Source organism: Cottoperca gobio, chromosome 15 (assembly GCF_900634415.1).
Source record: "Cottoperca gobio chromosome 15, fCotGob3.1, whole genome shotgun sequence".
NCBI classification, from domain to species: domain Eukaryota; kingdom Metazoa; phylum Chordata; class Actinopteri; order Perciformes; family Bovichtidae; genus Cottoperca; species Cottoperca gobio.
Window position 1 is genome coordinate 7,692,994 of NC_041369.1, and position 18,009 is coordinate 7,711,002.

Sequence of the window (18,009 nt, forward strand, 5' to 3'; positions counted from 1 at the left end):
AGTGAACTGAAAAACATCAAAAGCACTTATTGCTTTTTGTATAAAGTTGATTCATTGCTTATCTTTAAATACTGTAAAACACCTTTTCAGTATTGGTTTGTGAATAATACTGATGTAAGGATTGTTTTTACTGTTTATTACTTCTCTAGGAATATTTTCCAATTTGACCCACTCCACAATTTCATATATTTATTGGAAGAGAATATCCTTATTCTTTTGATTAGCAGTCGCAGCTAATCAAAATATATAATGTACTGCTTTTTACAATGGGAGAAAATTAATATTGAGCAGAATTAAATTCAATTAATTGTTGATTCGGCCCTCCAACACAGCTCAGGTTTCTCATGTGGCCCCTTGTAAAAATTAATTGCCCATCCCTGATCAAGAGGGTTAAGAGAAAGGCCCTGCTGCTATGGCACAGCAGCAGCAAAAGCTGCAGCAGCAGCATCAGCAGCCACACCACCACCACTGCATCATGTGAGGTGTCAGTGGAGGATCTCAGGATCAAGAGGGTCAAGAGAAAGGCCCTGCTGCTATGGCAAAGCAGCAGCAGCACCACCACCACTGCATCATGTGAGGTGTCAGTGGATGATGTCGGGATCAAGAGGGTCAAGAGAAAGGCCCTACTGCTATGCATGGCACAACCACGGGAAAAGACATATTTGAGGAAGTATCTAAATGTGTGTGAAATTAAACTTCCCCGGGACAAACTGACGGGACTGAAGACAGAAGGAGCGCCTTAGATGCGCGGTGAAAGAGCGGATTGGGTGCGGGAGAAGATGCAGCTGATGGTGTATCACTGCATCATACACCAGGAAGTGCTGTGTTGTAAAGCTCTGGAAATGGAACATGTAATAAACACCGGACATGTATGATGCAGTGAGAGCTTTCCAAGCCAAGCTGCCTGTGAGAGACTCTGATGCAGCAAGGAAACTTTGGTCACTGCGTGTTTCCAAACACTGACAAACTATCTCCACCGCTGTGTTCCCGACTGCACATTTGCCGACTTTGCAGCTCAGAAATTAAAACTTAACTGCTCAGCAATCCGTTTGCAGTTGACGTGGAAACAGCACATGTGAACTTCCAAATGGAGCTGATTGACCTCCAGTGTAGCGACACACTCAAGGCAAAGTATGACTCTGTGGGCGCTGCACAGTTTCCAACCTTCATGCCGCTCAGATGCTTTGCATGTTTAGAAGCACATACCTGTGTGAGCAGCTTTTCTCTGTGATGAATATGAACAAAAACCCACACAAGAGTCTCACTGATGCACAGAGGGTTTCCACAGAACCCCAAAAATTAAACTGGCAGCTAAGAAAAGATTCCAAACATCTGGCTCTCACATATGTGCATACTTGGAGAATGTAGCATACCCAAATATGTTCCATATCTTTTTACACTTTATCCAATATGTCTATCCTGTTCAATACATGTGGACCGTGTTTGGGCCTCAACAAAGTCCCAGTTTTTCATTTTGGCCCTCTCTGTGATTGAGTTTGACACCCCTGGTCTACTGCTTGCTTTGCGCAGTTTCTCCTCTGTTCTGTTTCGAGAAGGGCAGGGCTCCGCCCCCTACACACACACGCACACACACACACACGCCCACACACACACACACACACACACACACGTACAGACGGGCGCACACACTTACAGTCAGAGACAGCGGAGGAAAGGAGAGGGGAGAACTAAAGAAAAATCCGCTGCTAAATGTTTTACTTTAAAATGACACAGTATAATTATTTATTACTTGTTAATCATGTTAAAAATTGTCTGCCATAGGTTCCCGACCTATGTACGATGCAGCTTGGCAAGTTAGCCTTTGAAAGTAGAACTTTTAAGACCTTAACTTTCAAACCTAAGAGTTTTAAATGTTGATTTTATATTTTACATAGATTGTGGCAATTGAATAGATAATTTATACTTCATATTACCTACTTGGTTTTCTGTCAGTTGAATATCACTTAAAAAATCGTTCAGATTGATATTTTATTATTTATAATATGTGTACTTATTTTGCAACTTAATATGCTTTGTTTTGTTCTAACATTTTGTTTTGTTTTAGGGAGAAGGAGACGGAGACGGAGGCAGAAGAGAGGAGAGCAGGGAGAGGATGGACAGACTCTTCTCTCTGCTGGAGAAACTTGTTGACAAATGTGAATGTATTTAAATAAATAATATATATAATGAATATATTGTGTATTTAATTTACATGAACTATAAATGAAAATGAATGAAAACTTAATTGAGTTCAAGGTTCAAGAAGGTTTTATTTTGTGCATATGAAAAAATTACCTATCAATGAATGATCGAACAAAGACAATGATTGAATTATTATAAACAGAAAATATTATAAAACATTTACAGTATATACAGATAAAGTTTGCTACTGGACTTGGATGGGCTGCCACAATAAAGCCCCTGGTGTCTCCTGATGCATCATCTGGGGTGGTCTCCAGAGTGTGTATGAGATGCCCCTCCAGCGTCTAAAATACATTATGCGCCGGTGATAAAGCATATCTTCAATCAAGATTGAAAATAAAATAATAAAAGTATTATCTCTGGTTCCGTTCTCTGGGGAAAAAATCTAAAGTAAGCTGAGAGTTGCTAGGCGACGGGAGCGGCAAAATGTAGGGTCGTGAACAGCTGGTGACGTACCAGGAAGTCCCCCGTAGACCGGACCGTCTCATGTTGTAGACCGCTCGGTTCAGCCTTCACGATCTTTACAGGCCAGGTCCTCCGTATACCGCGAAGGCTGAACCGGCCTCTAAAGACCGCGAAGGCCGCGTCCTCCAAAGGCTGCAGCCCCTGAATTGAGAAACAGCTAGTGTAACCTGGTGTTCCCTCGTGCCATCGTTTGTTCCCTCAGCTTTTGCATTGTGCTTTTTTATACATTTCATCTTATGATAGACTGCTCATCTTTTGCTATATACCTTTTGTCATAAACTTTGTTAAATAAAGCTCTCTTTTGTTTCTGCCCCATACCTGTGAAAGTGTGATAACAAAGAGAGCTATATTTAACAAAGTTTAAGACAAATTGTATAAAGAGAAAAGTATTTTGATAAGCTGAAATCTAAAAAATCACAATGCAAAAACTGAGGGAACAAACCAGGATGGAAACGATGGCACACAGCATGAACCACAACGTAACGTTGAAAAGGGGAAGATGAACCAACAAGGCTCTAAAGAGACGGACAGGTGGAAATACACACAGACACTAATCACTAGAATGGGACACAGCTGGAGGAGGCAGGCAAGGACACAGGGGCATGGTGAGTGGACACAGGAGGATCTAATCAGGGCGGGGCAAACAAATGACAGGAGGCGAGAAAACACAAACAGGAAGATACATGAAAATATTGTAACTGTAAATAAATTGACTGGATAAATAAACTCATCTTCCTTTGACTTTCTGCTGCTGGAGTTTATGTTTGGTAAGGCTGTGTGAGAGCAACATGTCTCTGATGGAAACTGACTGAAACCTCAGTAAAAATGTGAAAGCCATGATATCATGAACAGAACAGTTTCAGTATTCAGAATAAGCAACCGTAAACTGGGGATTGAAAGAGGTCAAAAGATAAATATTCTCAAAGTTTTGCAAAAAATATTCCTGTTTACTTACAAGCTACCTCATCGAATGTCTTCAATTATCACATATAATACAGTATTTGTAACGGGTAAAACTTCATAAATGTAGCTCCTCAGTCTGGATTTACACAGAACATAACACTAGAAGAAAAGGTGCATAAGAGGATTTTCTTTAATTTTCACTGTTCAAATTTGGTTTTGAAATTGAATTTGAGTTTTTTTTATAAAATAGCACTGAGAGACAAAGAGAGCGATTTCTGAATAAATTACATTTAAAAATAAACATCCCTGAACTCCATCTGAGCCCTGATAACAAAACAGCTTAACACCATCCAGACAGTTACTTTGTCTTTGTTCATGTGGCAGAACACCATTGTGGACAGAGAAAACAGATCCATTAATTAAATATCATAAATTATATTTTTAACATGATATGGAGAATTTAATATTGGTTGAGAAGGATGCTTAACATAAATGCCATAAAATCCCATGATGTAGCAGAATTACTGTCACATTGTGGAGGGCATGTTATTTTGTCAGCTATTTTTCTTTAGAAATAATCTTAGTCTGAAATCAAAAGTTTATGTGTTTACTCATATTTAGTCATCCTTCTAATTTTAATCAAAGAGAACATGAACACTTTAGTCTAGTTTTAGATGATTTAATCACTTGACTTACTAACCTTGTTTTAGTCCTTAATACATTTGTTGTCAAACACCAAGCCTTAGCATTAAATTCAAACGTCTGCAAGATTAAGTCATGAGATCACCAAATTTATTACAATTCATTCTATGAATGTTCACCAATTTATTCCAGAACACTGTTGTGACATTTTATTTCATATCAACAAATGTTAACCTTGTGGTGGCCGAGAGAAGAATTGTCGGGATCACAAATCCTCTGGAAACCAACATACTGTCAGCGAACATTTGAACTGCTGGTGGTGCTAGTGGAAAAGTCAGACGTCTTTAGAATTCATCCTCTAGAGACAATGAATGTCGATATCAAACTTCATGACAATCAATCGAGAAATTGTCAAGATATTTTGCATAAAACGAAACATGTAAAACTCACGTTGGCGCTAGATAAAAAGTGAGGGAATCATCAAAGTCATTAGATTTTATTATCTGAGGACCACGAATGTCGAAACAAAACTTTATGGCACCGACATGCAGTGTCATCCCTTGAACCATGCTAGTGGTGTGGCAAAAAAACGTACTGTATAATCAAATAAGGTTAGAACAGGGGTGGGCAAACTACGGCTACTTTTCAATGTGGCAAAATTGTCCAAATTATAGTAAAGACTGCATTCATTTTGCCTGTTTCCTGCAATACCCGGCGTTTCAGTTGGTCCCATTAGACGACGCACTCCAGACACAATTGACCTTTGCTCGAATCTATTCTCTCTAATTCACCTTTGCCCTCTCATTGAGCCCTTCTGTAACAATGAGTGGACCAAAGAAAAGAAAAGTTGTGTCGAGTGTTTAATGAGGAGTGGACAGCTAAATATTCTTTCACCGAAGTGCGATCAAAGGCTGTATGTCTATTTGCCAAGAAACCATTGCGGTTTTCAAAGAATACAATATCACCCGCCACTTTTCCACCAAGCATGCTAACTACGCTAGCAATCAGTCAACGCAAGAACGGGCGGCTACTGCTCAGAGGTTGGCAGTAAATGTACAGACTCAGCTAAATATTTTTATCCGACAAACTGCAATTCAAGAGTCAAGCACCGAGGCAAGTTATTTGCTAGTATTCAAATTAGCAAAGACCAACAAGCCTTTCTCCGAAGGGGAGTTTTTGAAATAATGCGTCGTAGAGACAGCAGGTCTCTTGTGTCCAGAGAGCAAAAACAAATAAAAAAATTGACAAAGACTTAGCCAGCGAGTTATATAAAAAAGCTGATTTATTTAAGTTATATTCATTAGCACTGGAGGAAAGTGACGACGTAAAAGACAACGCTCAGCTCCTAATTTTTATCTGAGGGATTAATGACAATTTTGAGATAACGGAGGAATTTTTGACCATGGAATCTCCAAAGGGGACAACACGAGGAGAGGACTTGTATGACAGGGTGTCTGGTGTCATCGTGAGGCTGAATCTACAGCAACAGTCAAAGGTTCAACTGAATGAGAAAGTGTGTCCAAACTTTTGACAGGTACTGTACCTTGGTGTAAACTTGCCAATGTCACCACAGATGGATCGCCAAACTTAACAGAAAAAAATATCGGGCTGCTGAAAAGAATCCAGGATAAGGTGAAAGAGGAAAACCCTGAGCTGAATGTCATTTTCCTGCACTGCATAATCCGCCAGGAAGCCCTGTGTAAATTTGTATTGCAGCTTGATCATGTAGTGAAACTTGTTAACTTTATACGAGCAAAGGGACTTCAGCATCGTCAATTTATTAAGTTCCTTAAGGAAACTGATGCTGATCACCAGGACTTGCTTTATCACTCTCATGTCCGCTGGTTAAGTTTGGGGAAAGTATGTCAATGAGTGTGTGCGCTCAAAAAGGAGATTAGCAAAAAAAATTAAATTAATCAGGAAAGATGACGATTTTCTTGAGCTGAGCGACGCAGATTGGCTTTGTGATTTTGTTTTTGTTGTGGACATATTGACACACATGAATGAGCTGAACATGAAGCTACAAGGGAAAGATCAATTTGTGCACGAAATGTACACACATGTGATGTTGAAAGAGGCCCCTCGGCATATGAAGAAATACAGCAAATCACTGGACGACCTGCACGGAGAATTCACTTCAGCTGGTGTCATGTCCCCTGTCACAAGACTATGAAACAGCGCCACATGAATTGGAACGGATTGATCTTCAATGTGACTCAAAGGTGTCTTAAAGGAGAAGTTCAACTCCCTTAAACTGGATGGGTTTTATGCTTCACTAAGAGAAGCCAGGTTTCCAAACATTAGGAGGATGGCACAGAGGAATGCTGGTGTTGTTTGGTTCCATCTACGTGTGTGAGCAGACGTTCAGCCTTATGAACATCAACAAATCAGCCCACAGATCCCAGTTAACTGATGAACACCTCAGATCTGTCCTGAGAATTGCCACAACCAAATTAACACCGAACTTTGATGCACTGTCAAAAAAGGGTGACCAACAACAGGCGTAATATGTTCCCTTTTTTTAACATATGCATAGGGGTCTGGTTGCAGCAATTTTGTACCTGTTGTAAGCGGTGAATAGTGGCCTGGTTGATACCAAAATATAGGGAGTTACAGTAATCGAGTCTTGAGGATATAGACTGGAAGACTTTTTCTAAATCTTTATGGGATAAGAAGTTCCTGATCTTGGATACAATTATAAATTGGAAGTAGATTTGACAGCTGTGTTAACATGTCTATGGAATTTCCAAGTATTGTTAATATAATACAAATTCCAACATACATAATACAAAGTCCAATCCCATTGTTTCACTTTAACAATGACTTAACTATTGTGTCACTATGAGATACGAAATAAATAATAACTTCATAGAAAATACTATTGTAACAATTGTCTTTTACATGTGCTCTCAACAAACACAATTTTCCACAAAGACAAATGTGAGACGTCATTTGTGGAACCTTGTTTCGCTGAGATTTGTTCCCACACGGCGTTCCATTTAGAAACAACGTTTTACTTCCTGTTTGAATTCTCAACAACAGTGCCGAACCACATAAGCTAAACAACTGTAGCAGCTTTTGATCAACAAATGTTAATGTAGCATAAATACTAATCAACAATAATGATTCCCTACACTGTCAACATCAAACTCGCGGCTCGGACGTTGACTGGCACTCTCAATTTGCAGAATAAAACCGCTGTAGATTGGTGAGTACTGCACCTCTGCCGTTAGCATCATTTTGTAGCTGGTTCATTTAGTCAAGACGCACGAATGACAGATTATTTTACGAACGGCCTATTACATTACATTGTATGCGTCTCATTAGATTGTTCCAATTAATTGCTGTCTACAAAGATGGTATTGATAATCGATGCCGATATTGTAATTGTTTCTCAACAAAACAAACATGTAGGTTATCTTGTGTCATGTGATGTGATGTGATGTGATGTGACAATTTGCTGGGCCTGATGCATTTCTTAACCCTTATCTTTCCATAGTAATCCAGCAGGGAGCGTGACTATGGTGTGACTTCCTTTACGTTATTGCATTGCCTGGTCTGTGATAAAACTCGCTTAAAGCGACCAGAGATATTGCATTTAATTATATGTTTATTATTGAGGTTGTATTTTGCAATGGTGTTGTACTGAACTGCACTATATTAAGAGGTATTTTAATTTTTTTCCACTTCCCATTTGTAAATACGAGGGGAGCAGAATATTACAAACACCGCTCAATAAAATGCAGCCCAGTACAACACCACCACTAAATATGAACTCAATGGTTGACATATAATTGAATTAACACCTCGCAATATAAAAGAAATCATAGGCATTATAAAAGTAAACATTTTGGAAGAACAGTTTTATTGAATTGTACTAGATTGTACAGGTGTACCTAAAATAAGTGGCCACTGAGTGAATGTACTGTATATAAATATGTAATTTACGACAGCTGGAAAAGTTATAAATTGCACCTTGAAAATGTTTTAAAAGTGCTTCAATCTGATTTTTGAAAAGATGTTGGATCCCTGATATTTCCATTTTCACCAAGTTTTATTCCACACACAATTCATAGAAAAACAGCTTTAATTTATATTAGAGTTTCAAATTTGATTTGGAAATTACTTGTGATTTCTGCGCAGTCTGGATTTGGTCCGTCACGTATGGAAGTTGAAAGATTAAGATAGCTCTAGGCATGGAGTGGAATGATGATCAGTGATGGTGGCTCATTAATTAAAATGTGGTCATGTGCACTTTGCTCAATGTCCCACTTTCACACCATCTCTTTTTCATTATTATTCTGTAGTGGAAAGAACTTTTAGCTCCCTCACACTTGCTTCATCACTCACTTTATCTGTGACTCTCCTCTTCCTATCATTCTCTCCGGGTTTCATTTACTGTAGGGGTTGGCAGGGGCTGATAGCTCAGGGATGTCACTCCAGTATTCTCATCATCGATCCAAAGACGTCTCAGACCATCCAGGTCCTGGAGAGGCACAAAGCTAATGTGGTCAAGGTGAGTTTTTAAAGTAAACTTTTTTTTAACCGTTTAACTGTTTATATTTCCGTAGTAGGGCTGCGAATCCTCTGATTGAAGAGGAACAATGCGGATTCCGTCCTGGTCGTGGAACAACGGACCAACTCTTTACTCTCGCAAGGATCCTGGAGGGGGCCTGGGAGTACGCCCATCCGGTCTACATGTGTTTTGTGGATCTGGAGAAGGCGTATGACCGGGTCCCCCGGGTGATACTGTGGGAGGTGCTGCGGGAGTATGGGGTGAGGGGGTCACTTCTGGGGGCCATCCAATCCCTGTACGCCCAAAGCGAGAGTTGTGTCCGGATACTTGGCAGTAAGTCGGACTCGTTTCCAGTGAATGTTGGCCTCCGCCAGGGCTGCGCTTTATCACCAATCCTGTTCCGGTGGATTGCCTACTCCGGGTAGGGAATGAGCCATTACCCCAAGTGAAGGAGTTCAAGTACCTCGGGGTCTTGTTCGCGAGTGAGGGGACGATGCAGTGAGAGATTGGCCGGCGAATCGGAGCAGCGGGGGCGGTATTACAGTCACTTTACCGCACCGTTGTGACGAAAAGAGAGCTGAGCCAGAAGGCAAAGCTCTCAATATACCGGTCGATCTTCGTTCCTACCCTCACCTATGGTCATGAAGGCTGGGACATGACCGAAAGAACGAGATCACGGGTACAAGCGGCCGAAATGGGTTTTCTCAGACGGGTGGCTGGCGTCTCCCTTAGAGATAGGGTGAGAAGCTCAGCCATCTGTGAGAGACTCGGAGTAGAGCCGCTTGAGCCAGTTGAGGTGGTTCAGGCATCTAGTAAGGGTGCCACTTGGGCGCCTCCCTAGGGAGGTGTTCCAGGCACGTCCACCAGGACTCGGTGGAGAGATTATATCTCCTCACTGGCCTGGGAACGCCTCAGGATCCGCCAGTCGGAGCTGGAGGATGTGGCCCGGAGAAGGGAAGATTGGGGTTCCTTACTGGAGCTGCTGCCCCCGCGACCCGATCCCGGATAAGCGGTGGACGATGGATGGATGGATGGATGGCTGCGAATATGCATTATTACATTTTTTGTTATTTTGTGAATTAAAATATTAATTTTTTAGTCCGTAACATGACGAAAACTCAAACTATTTCCTACAGCCCAAATTGATGTCCAACTATCCAAACCCAAAGTAATATCATTTACCATCAAAGAAACAACACAAGCAAATCTTCAAATTTGAAAGGTGGAAACAGCAAATGTTGGAACAATTAAAAATTGTTAAAAAAGGTTGTTGTAAATCAATTTTCTTTCAATTGACTAATCAATTAATTGACTAACAGTTTCAGCTCTACTCCACAAGCTACACAATATAATTTGACATATGTCAATGAGTAAAGCTGTAAACATGAAAAGGCCAAAGGGTAGTATTCCACCTCTACTACTGGGTCAATGCAATCTACATTTATCTACATCAAAATCATTAGTTATTAAAATAATCCAACTAGAGTATGTTCACCTGCACATATTTTAGTTGTAATAGTTTGTCATATTTATTTTATTCTAAGTTCTCTGTATTCAAATGTATTCTTTATATTGTTAGTTGTATTCCACAGCTATATATCTCTGTCTTCTGGTGTTGATTTATTTTACTCCTGTGTTAGTCAGTCAGTCAGTTCATTAGACCAGACGCTGAAACTCTGAGTCTAAATAACTCTTCTATTTTATAATCTTCACGTGGAGCTTAGATATCTGTGTTAACTGTGGCACTGGGGTCTGTACGCTCCGTGTAACGCTATGTTTGCGTCCGGCGGCAGAGATAACGAAACAACTCGTGTTTTTGTTTCGTACTCCGTGCCGACATAGTACTACCTCCCGGGAGGGGAGGGAGCATGCAGGCAGGCGTATATCCCAGCACCGGTAGTCACAGCGGGCTGATGGAGGGCTGGGTCTAACCTGTGTAACGGCAGCAACAGTCTGCTGAATCAGTGCTATCTGCTCACTTCTGACGGATGAAAATCTTACCTTTTCACTCAGGTCAGTCATAGTTGACCACTTAAGAGTTCCTAATCAAACAGGTGAACCTAAAGATGTAAGATATGACTGGAAATATACTTCAGTTAGATGTTTATCATAGGATTTTCTAGGGATGGCAATAATTGTGGCTCACATGTTTTGGATAAAAATATTTATTCAAAGTCAACATTTATATTTTCTTTCAATAATTTTACATCAGTGAAAAGGCCCGATTTGTGTGAATATTTTGAGTGAAAGGCCAAGACGATAAACAATAAAATACAGCCTGTTTTGCAAATTTTTACTAAAGGGGTGCCAATAATTCTGGAGGGCACTAGGTCGTCCTCAGACGGGCCCTCCATCGGTGCTTCCAGTCATCCCGATCCTCCATGCATCTGGCTAGCTCGCCAGTATTTTCTGCTCACGCATCTTTCCTGAGTACATCCACGTATGTTATTGCGGGACGCCCTCGTGATTGGTGCCCGTGTGTTGGCTCCCACAGCACAAGTTTGCTGGCTGGCAGCTCTTGGTGTCTCTGGCAGTGACCTGCCAGCCTCATTCTCCTGACCGCTGTTTTCTCACCCACCCTTAGCGCTCCCCCATACAAGTGCGTGTTGGTGACATGCTCATCCTTGTTGATGCCAAGTACCACATGCAGCATTCTCGTGTAGCACCCATCTAGGGATTTCTGCAGGGTGGGCTTCAGGGTCCAGCATTCACTACGATACAGGAGAACAAACTCCACTGTTGTATGGAAGAAGCTGAGTTTCATTTGTCAGGGGAGGTTGGAGTTCCACACACAGGTCATGCCATTCAGGGCCCTCCATGCAAGCGCCTTCCTCACTTCAAGGTCTTGCTCGGACGAGTTGACCCCCGAGCCCAGGTATTTGAAATCATTGACTTTCTTTAGAGCAGTGCCTCCTGTTGTTTTAGAGGTGGATGGTCCGGGGGGATGTTATATGTTATGAACTCAGTTTTCTTGGCATTTAGCTAGAGTTCCTGTGATTGCTCTACGCGGTCAGAGGGCAGACTGATGTCATCTGCATAGTCCAGGTCCGTTAGGACTAGAGCGGGGTGTCGTCTCGACCTTCTAGGTGTTATTGTGAAGCCGAGTTCTAGCTCCCGTCCACTGATGGCCTTCCTGAGCGCTAAGTCTAGGACTATGATGAAGAGGAAGGGGACAAGGGTGTCCCCTTGCAACATCCCAGCCAGGATGTCAAACTCTTCACTGTTGCCTTCTGGGGTTACCACCTTCCCTCTTGTACCCTTATACATGGTCCCTATGGCCCGGAGTAAATTGGAAGGGACACCGTAGGCCTTGAGTATCTTCATCATCACGCCTCTGTGTATCGAGTCAAATGCCTTTTTGAAATCGATGAAGCACAGTACCGCTGTCAGGTTGTTCTTCTTAACCTCCTCGATGATTCTCCTCAAGGCCAAGATCTGGGTCACAGTGGTCCTCTTCTCTCGGAAACCGTTTTGGTTCTCTCTCAGGTGGGGGTCGATGGCGCTCTATATCCGGTTCAGTATCATGCGGTTGTACATTTTTGCAATGATACAAGTCAGACTTATGCCACGGTAGTTGTCTGGCTTCGAGAGATCTCCGGACATAGGCACTGGGATGATGTTAGAGAGAGACCACATATCAGGCTGGCTGTTTGTCATAAGGATGATGTCGTAAAGATCACAGTTCTTACAGACCTCTGGAGGGATGCTGTCCGGCCCAGCACTTTTTCCCTGCTTCAGTGTGGATTTCACTTTGGCAAACTCCCTGACTGTAAAGGGACCATCGTCAATAGCTAGATTCGTGAGGACGACAGGTATCACTTCCTCAGGTCCATTCACTGTCAGGTGTGTTCCCAGGAGATTTCGGAAGTGAGCGAACCAGGAGGTCACCCTCTCTTCTGGGCTGTCGCCCGCCTCCTGTCCCTCCTTCGACCTTTTCCTCCCACTCATCTCATTGATGACCCTCCATGCCTCCCCGTACTGCTGTTCACCATGCGCTGCCTCCACTCTCTGCACCTTCTCCATCAGCTCCTCCCCCCTGATCTTATCGTAGGTATCGAAAAGAAGCTGTTTGGCCATATTCAATACCATGCGATTCTCTGCAGTCGGCTCGTGCACAAAGCTTCGGTGTGCTTCCTCCAATCCCTCACGCGCCACCATGACCTCCGGATGCTTGGACCTCTGGGATACTCATTCCTCTCCATCACTGGAACACACATACTGGTCACCGCCACGTTCGCAGCAACGAACCGCCTGTACTTGGCATTAGGCTCCTCCTCCTCGCCCAGCAGCTGGAAGCGATTCCTCACCTCCACTGCGTACCTGGTTTGAAGGCCAGGGCTGGCCGAGAATGCCTTCCAGTCATACCGGGTCTTCAGCTTGGTTTGGGGACCCTGAGGCTTAGTCTCACCCTCATGGAGACCACTCGATGAGCAGAGCTCACAGAGTTGAACGTGCTGTAAGGTTCAGCGTTCAAGATGGAGTTTCTCCACCTTCGCCTTACTAGTATGTAGTCCAGTTGACGTTGCATACTGGTAGCCCGATCCTGGAAGGTCCATCTCTTGCCCATTCTTTTCTGGAACATGGTGTTCGCAGCTAGTAGCTCGTGCTCCATAAGTAAGTAGGGCTGCAAGATGTTCGCCATTGTGGTTGGTGGAGTTGTGGTACGTGAGAGGTGCGTCCTCCGGTCCGAGCCTTGCATTGAAGTCACCCAGGATTGCAAGGAAGTTGTGAGCCGGGATATCTCGGACCGCTGTTGCAAGGTCCTCATAGAGCTTCTCCACTTCCTCAGCTTGTGCCATATTGGTGGGTGAGTACACAACTATGACAGTTGTGACTAGGTTGCCATCAAAGTCAGCACTAAGGATCCTGTTGATGTGATAGTGTACCCTAAGGAGAGCCTTACATGCCCGAGAACTCAGCAGTAACCCCACTCCGCCAGTGGCAGCTTGTGCCTCGTTTCGCCACGCTGATGAGGTGATGAACCAGCATTTCTCCACTCTGTGATACACGATCTGATCCTCAGCATGCACTCTTCTATGCTCTTGGATTCCCAGGATCTCCACTCCCCTTTCCTTGGCACAGTGTGCCAGCTCCTCCAGCCTCCCTTATTCTCTAACTGTGCTTACGTTGAAGGTTCCCATGGTGAATGGTCTCCGGCAACGCAGGAGTGCTTTGGACCGTGTGCTGTGGTCGGATAGAACCCTCTCTTCCGGGTTTGAGGCCCTATCGTCATACTGTCCTCCGGGGAGAGGACCAGCTCCGCCGTCCGCTGCTTGGTTCCTGCGGACTCCCGCCGCTGGAAGTATAGGATTTGGAATGACTTTGTTCTCCATAATTTAGGCCTTACAATGCGCAAATATAAGAATTGTGGGGCGCAGCTCCTCACAGTCCTACTCTGGCCGTCCTACTCTGCCTCCAGATGGTATACGGCTCGGAGCCGGATGTGAACAGCACCCTTGGTTTTTGTTCGGAGTGTGATCTCAATGTGTTTATTGAATACTTGATATTTGGAAGCAAAATTTTAATTGCTTTCCAAGCTACCATAGCCGTCAGGGACCCTTAATAAAAAAAATGTTTTGCGAGATCTCGCAAAAGTCCATCCTTTTTAAAATTTTCTACCTTCAATTTTTTATTTTCTTCTTCTATATCCTTTCCACCGCTCCGTACAATCCAAACACACACCAGCTGATGGAGTATCATTTCATCAGTATTAATGTGAGCATTGCGTAACCTTGAGCCAAGTTGTTTTCGTCTGCTCCTGGCAGACACATTGAGCTGTGTAAGCCAACACTAGGAACACTGATAAAGGTTGCTTCTGTATTAACAGTCCCTTTGTGTGTGTGGTCGTGCATGTGTTAGCGTATAGTGTGTATATATGGTTGATGTTTGTGTGTTTAGTAGCAGGGTAAATAATGGACAATAAATTGTACGGTGATTATCAGTGTCTGGGCTCAATCCGAAGCTCTCATTCCTCACTCCAAAGCACACTTTAATCTTGTAAAGCACCGCAGCCTCAGCAGCGAGTCATTCCTCACAACCCAGCCCGATGCAAGAAAGCTTGCTGAATAAGAAAAATAAGAAAGGAAAGAAGTAGCCACAGTAAAGACCATGCCTTTTCAGGAACAAATACACGTGCATAATCAATTATTTATTACTTGTTCATAGAGACATTTTTCTTTTCAGCCTGCATTGACTGCATTTTTAAGTTGTGTGTTTCCTGCAGCGTCTGCATTGTTTTTCTTTATTTTTCTGAATCTTTCTCCCCTATGCCCACATTTATATGGACCGTAGTTATAAGATAAAAACCTGTGAAAGCAATTTCTACAAAACAAGACCTGTCCTGACTAGAAGAAGATATTTATATCGGTTTGGAAGTCAAATCCATCATCTTGTATTCCAGATACTCACTCATGTGCTTTGTGTTTGACAGGTGAGATGGTCCAGGGAAAACTACTACCACAACCAGAGCTCTCCCTACTGTCTGCGACTGGCTTCAGGAGACGCCTCGGGGAAGATCATAGTGTGGGATGTGGTCAGCGGTACTGCCCATTGTGAGATCCAGGAGCACTCCAAACCCATCCAGGGTAAGGGATCTTCCAGACCCCCCCATGGAGTCTTGGATTGATTATTTTATCTGTCAGTACAGGAAAGGGATATTGCCCTGGCAGCACTGCCAAGGAGAAACTTGGAACTGTTGTTGGCTATTTGTTTTCATTAGGATGCTCTTCCTATCATTCTCTGTCTCTCCCCCTGGCACTAACTACGCCTCCATGCTCTTCATTCTCCTCTCTGTCTTGCTCTTTGTCTGCCAGACTTGGAGTGGTTATGGAATCAGGACGCGTCCCGTGACCTACTGTTAGCCATCCACCCTCCCAACTACATCGTTCTGTGGAACGGAGACACGGGCACCAAGCTGTGGAAGAAGAGCTATGCTGAGAACATCCTCTCCTTTTCTTTTGACCCATTCGACCCCTCCAACATGGCGTGTGAGTGATCAACACACAAGACATCTGACTCAGCCTTAGTTTATTCACTGTTTCACTTTGTCCTTTTCTCGCCCACACATGCATCGTTGTGTCTTCATATTATTGCTGGAGGTAGATTTAGATTTACAATTCATCAAGCACACACGTCAGAGAGACTGCGGCAACTTCTTTTCTTTTTTTTTGAAAAAGCAGAGATAAAGGGAAATTTATGTTTTCTCAAGTGACAGATTTAAAGTTGCTAACACTTTGCTGTGACAAGAATATGCAGCTTTATAATTGTTTCTCCATCTTTCTTGGCAGTGCTGACCAGCGAAGGAATAGTCTTCATCACAGACTTTACTCACTCCAAACCGCCGGGCAGTGCCGGCAAAAAGGTCTACATCGCCAGCCCCCATGCAAGCCCCGCCCACACCAAGCCCGCCCCCGCCGCTACCCCGGCCCCCACCGGTGCCAAGAAGGCTCTCAACAAGGTCAAAGTGCTCATCACCAATGAAAAGCCCACGTAAGTCGTAATGTTTGAATACATTTATTGCATATTTAAAATCAGTAAATCTCTAGTCTGAATTTCGAGTAAGTGCCTTTAAAGTTCTACAAGTTCAGCAAGTGTGAATGAAGGCATTGCTCAGGGGAAACACAATGGAGTTTTATTCCAGAGAGTTCCAAGAGATATTTGTATCAAACTATTTCTTAGGCTTAGCTCCGTTGACCTGTAGTGAATCTGCATCTGTCATCATGTGTTAATCATGTTCTGTCTTCTGCTGCTGGTTAATATATTAAGAGCTGAACATGTATTGTATGAATAATCAAAGTTTCCATCCCAGATATATGACTGTAAAATACAAAGTCAAAGATTCAGAGTATGGAGATTGAATCAGCCCGTCTGCCTCTTGGTTTGTTGAAACGCCAATTATACAGTTATGTTCTCTGTAGCTTCTCTTCCCCCTTTTTTCCCATAATTTAACTTACTTGCTAAAAGTGAATTGTGACAGATTGTGTGTTCGGGACGTAAGACGAATGACAAAAGACAACTATTGATCCCACCCGAGGGATCTGATACAGGGATCTTTCATGCCGTTTCTGTTAAGAGGGTGAACAAACAGGCAGAATATTAATGGATTTTGAATCACGTTTTCATTTTGTGCCCGAGCTTGTGTGTTTGCTCAACTATCAAACACCAAGATTTGAGATTGATAGATTGGAACAATTTCAAATTGAACTCTTTTGGCGTTAAAACTGTCGGATCAATTAAGCGTAGGTCTGGTGATAAATCAGTGCCACTTTACAGATTTATTTTGTTTTGTGACTTCACATCTTTTTAATACCTCAGCATACAAGAAGTAGTCACCGACCTCTTTCTTATGCTATTTGGTAACACACTTAACACTGAAATTGAAATTGAGTTTGACATTACTTTTCAAACAGTTGTGGCAGATCAGGGACCAAAGGCTTGTTTGATGTGCTGGCAGCTTCCTGCCTGAACAAGCTTATTTATAGCAGCAGCACCTCAGCCTCTGTCCACCTACTCAAGCAGCTCTAATAACAAACACTCCATTAATCTTGCTTGTCTTTATTCTCTCTCTCTCTCTCTCTCGTCACGTCCATTTCAGTCTTTGTACCATCTGTTGGTATGTTCTTCTCTCACCTCTCGCGCGCTGTGTAATTGCTCTGGAAAATGCTTTATTCCATCAATGTGCCTTTCTCTGTGTTGGTTTTGGGTATTCGGTGTTCCAGTATCTCTCCTCTTTGGCTCTGTCTTCCTGTGGTTGATATATTAGGGTATTTAAACAAGACTCTGTTCTCTCAGGAACATACATGTTATCATACGGATAGTTATCAGGAACATGCATGAAGATACATCATGCACGTAACTGTCTCATCAGGCATCCATTCATCTGGTTTTTAGAAAGCACAGATTCGGTCCCTTTATCAGGATAATAAACATTGGCTTCACACTTAAGCACGCCTGTTCATGTCCATACACAAACACACATGGACAGACTCAATGTTTTTTTTAATTGTCAGAAATGTAATATCTATAAATTAATAATTTTTACTCATCATTAAGATTTCAGACACGAATGAATCCCAGATTTCCGGGGGGGCAGCAAACACTCCTCGGCACCAGTTTGTTAGAAACACAGAGGAGAGCAAGTGATGAATCGGAGACACAGCAACCAAAACATTACTAATGTTGTTTTTATTAAAGATATGATAATATTCAGAAATATCAGCGGTGAATTCATTCTGCACGCAGTGCGAAGTAGTTTTCCACACAGCAGGTCACAGTCAAGTTGT

The 18,009-nt window shown here is 42.8% G+C and overlaps 1 protein-coding gene and 1 long non-coding RNA gene across 2 annotated transcripts in view; one reads left to right on the forward strand and one right to left on the reverse strand.

Annotated features, from left to right (window-relative positions):
- Positions 1 to 2,429: 2,429 nt before the first annotated feature.
- LOC115020509 (uncharacterized) lies at positions 2,430 to 3,176 on the reverse strand. The gene is made up of 3 exons (XR_003833587.1): positions 3,110 to 3,176; positions 2,659 to 2,808; positions 2,430 to 2,486 (listed from the first exon to the last, which is right to left on the reverse strand). It is a non-coding gene; the product is annotated as an uncharacterized LOC115020509 (long non-coding RNA).
- A 4,023-nt stretch (positions 3,177 to 7,199) lies between these two features.
- The window catches only part of wdr11 (WD repeat domain 11), a 34,220-nt gene continuing 23,410 nt past the window's right edge, over positions 7,200 to 18,009 (forward strand). Inside the window, exons 1-5 of the mRNA XM_029450199.1 lie at positions 7,200 to 7,420; positions 8,617 to 8,728; positions 15,159 to 15,312; positions 15,541 to 15,714; positions 16,015 to 16,216. Coding sequence (XP_029306059.1) covers positions 7,335 to 7,420; positions 8,617 to 8,728; positions 15,159 to 15,312; positions 15,541 to 15,714; positions 16,015 to 16,216 — 728 coding nt within the window. The 5' untranslated portion in view covers positions 7,200 to 7,334. The remainder of the gene's footprint in view (positions 7,421 to 8,616; positions 8,729 to 15,158; positions 15,313 to 15,540; positions 15,715 to 16,014; positions 16,217 to 18,009) is intronic.